The 2,957-nt window shown below is 47.4% G+C and overlaps 1 protein-coding gene across 1 annotated transcript; it reads right to left on the bottom strand.

Annotated features, from left to right (window-relative positions):
* Positions 1-248: 248 nt before the first annotated feature.
* Positions 249-2,912, bottom strand: LOC108782694 (uncharacterized; the record flags this gene model as incomplete). Its single annotated transcript, XM_018551024.1, has 1 exon — positions 249-2,912. A coding segment is annotated over exon 1 (2,664 nt), but the record flags the coding sequence as incomplete, so codon positions are not given.
* Positions 2,913-2,957: the final 45 nt, after the last annotated feature.

Here is a 2,957-nt window from a genome sequence, read left to right as displayed (position 1 = left end):
TACTCGATCGTGTTTGCATTGAAACGGAAACAGCGCGTGCATGCTCGAACGATTTTTCGCACTTGATTTCTCCCATCGAGTATCCAAAATCTTTGCCGTAGAAAATATAATGTTGACTGAATGCCCGCGTGATAATTTCTTTCGTGCGTCTCCCGAATCATGACGTCGGTTAGCCAGTGACGGCTCGGGAGCAAAATTGGATGTTTCTGCGACACAGTCAAGTGCGAATTTTGGAGGCGTCCTCCTACCCGTACGAGGCCATCCTCGTCCACGAATGGACTCAGATTGATCAATTTACCTTTGTCCGGTAATTTTTTATTTTCTTTAATAGCTTGAATTTCATCAGCAAATTGCGCGGCCTGAAGAAGTTTCAATAGGCGTATTTCGGCCTCTCTTATCTCTACCGCGCGCAAAGTTCCAGTAAACTTGTTACTCGGTCGCCAACGCAAACAGTATGCGATAATTCGCAATAATTTAGAAAACGATGAATATTTTTGAAACATCTCCAGGTCATAGAACGTCGTGATTAAGCACGTGTTTTTTCGCAATTCAGGCACCTGCATCGCTTGCATGACTTCGTTAGGCCACTCGCTTTCTCCTTTTTTTAACCATGAGGGCCCTTCGAACCACGTTTTATTTCGCAAAAATGTTTGAGGCAACTGACCTCTTGAGATCGCATCGGCCGGATTATCTTCCGAAGCTACGTGACGCCACGCATCTGGATCAGTGATTTCCCTTACTTGAGTGACCCGATTCGCGACGTAGGTCTTAAGTAGGTGCGGTGGCGTTTTTATCCAATGCAACACTACTGTCGAGTCACACCAAAAAACTATGTTGTTAGGAACGGTACCCAACGTTTCCTTAGCCTCGCGATACAAGTGTGCCAACAGTAGCGCGCCACACAGCTCTAAACGCGGTATCGTAACCGTTTTTAAGGGCGCGACCCGAGACCGTGCGCAAACCAATCTAATATTCACGTTCCCGCTCTTGTCGCATGAGCGCATGTACAAACAGGCGCCATAACCGATCTTGCTCGCATCGGAGAAACCGTGCAGCTGTAAGTCAATGCACTCATCAGACCATAATCTACGATCAAACGCGATGCGACCCATCGATCCGAGCTGTCGCGCAAATTCGAGCCACTCTGTATACACACTCTGGGGAACAGATTCGTCCCACTGCAACTTACATCGCCATACATCCTGCATTAATTTCTTCGCATATAATACAATGGGGCCCAGCAAACCCAACGGATCGTATATTTTTGCGATGTCCGATAAAACTTTCCGCTTCGTCACTCTTTCTGCAACCTCGATAACGTGGGCCGCATACCGCAATTCATCGCTACGCGGGCTCCACGCTACTCCAAGCGTCTTCAATGAATGGTCGCCGTCCGCGTTTAACGAGAATTCTGCGTGCAGCGCATTGGCCGCCATGTCGCTAACGATTCGTTCGTCGTTGGACGCCCATTTTCGTATAGTGAAACCGCCTTTAGATAGTAGCGCGCTTACTCCATCTCGAATTTCTCGCGTTTCTTCGATCGTCTCCGCGCCGGTCAGCAAATCGTCTACATATAAATGCATTTTGATCACTTCCGCTGCTCTAGGATGGAACTGATATTCGTCGTCCGCGAGTTGTTGTATGGTACGGATCGCTAAGAATGGTGACGAGGAAACGCCAAACGTAAGCGTATTAAACTGAAAGGTCTTTACTTCCCTGTCCACGCGCCACAAAATTCTTTGATATTTCCGATCGTTTTCATGCAATAGCACCTGACAGTACATTTTCTCGATATCTGCGGTAAGGACATATCTATACATGCGAAACCGAATTAAATGCGCGAATATTTTGTTCTGTATCGTAGGTCCGACCATTAATGCGTCATTCAGTGATGTACCGTTGTTTGACTTCGCGGACGCGTCAAACACTATCCTGACCTTCGTAGTGCTACTCGATTCTTTAATTACGGCATGATGAGGCATGTAATATCCGTCATTACCGGGATCCCGAATTAAAGATATGTGCTTCAATCTTAAATGCTCTTCGATTACTCGAGAATATTCAAGCTTCAAAGCCTCATCGGCACTGAATTTGCGTTCTAATGCCGTTAAACGCTTAACTGCAGCGTTACGCGAATCACCAAGACGTCTAAACGGTTTACGAAACGGCAAGCGAACTGTGTAACGTCCGCTCCGATCGCGCGAGATATTTTCTACGAAATGAGATTCGCACTGGATTTCTTCGTCTGATTTCGGACTGTCCCGAGCAATTTCTTCGATATCCCAAAATTTCTCTATCTGTTTTTCTAGGTTTGTTAGATAACAAATGGCGGGATCTGACGAGATTGGCACCGACGCGCGTGCAGGCGCGCCCCCCGCGACCACCCAGCCAAGTCGCGTCTTCTGTAAATATAGATCATGTCCGTCTCGTGACAAGTCGATTTGGCCGACGGAAAAAAGCGAAAGCGTTGCTCCAGCGCCGATGAGCAAGTCGACAGGACGTGGTTTATGGAACTCCGGATCCGCTAATCTTATATTCTTAGGCAGCGTGAGCGCATCTCGAGGGAACGTTTCGGAAGGAATCAAATCTGTAATGACCGGTATCGTTAAGCATGTCAATGTTTTATTAAAGCCGTTATGTAACGATTGAACGCTAATCTGCACGACTCCCCTTGACTCGGTTTTCGTGGCGTTGATCGCACCGATCGATATAGAATGCTTGATTACCGGCACGTCCAACTTTCGAACGATAGCCTCAGAGATGAAATTCGCGGTGGCGCACGTGTCTAACAACGCTCGTGCCTTGACAATATTACGCCCACGATCCCGGATGTAGAGCAACGCACTCGTTAATAATTGAGGCGCGCAATGTGAAATTGTAGCAAGACTCGTTCCTTCTCCGTCGGACGACATAGGCTGTCATTTAGTTTGAGCGGTATCGAGATGTGATGTCTCGGA

This window comes from Cyphomyrmex costatus, unplaced genomic scaffold (genome assembly GCF_001594065.2).
Source record: "Cyphomyrmex costatus isolate MS0001 unplaced genomic scaffold, Ccosl1.0 C2349385, whole genome shotgun sequence".
Classification (NCBI taxonomy): domain Eukaryota; kingdom Metazoa; phylum Arthropoda; class Insecta; order Hymenoptera; family Formicidae; genus Cyphomyrmex; species Cyphomyrmex costatus.
This window is presented reverse-complemented; position numbering and strand designations above follow the sequence as displayed.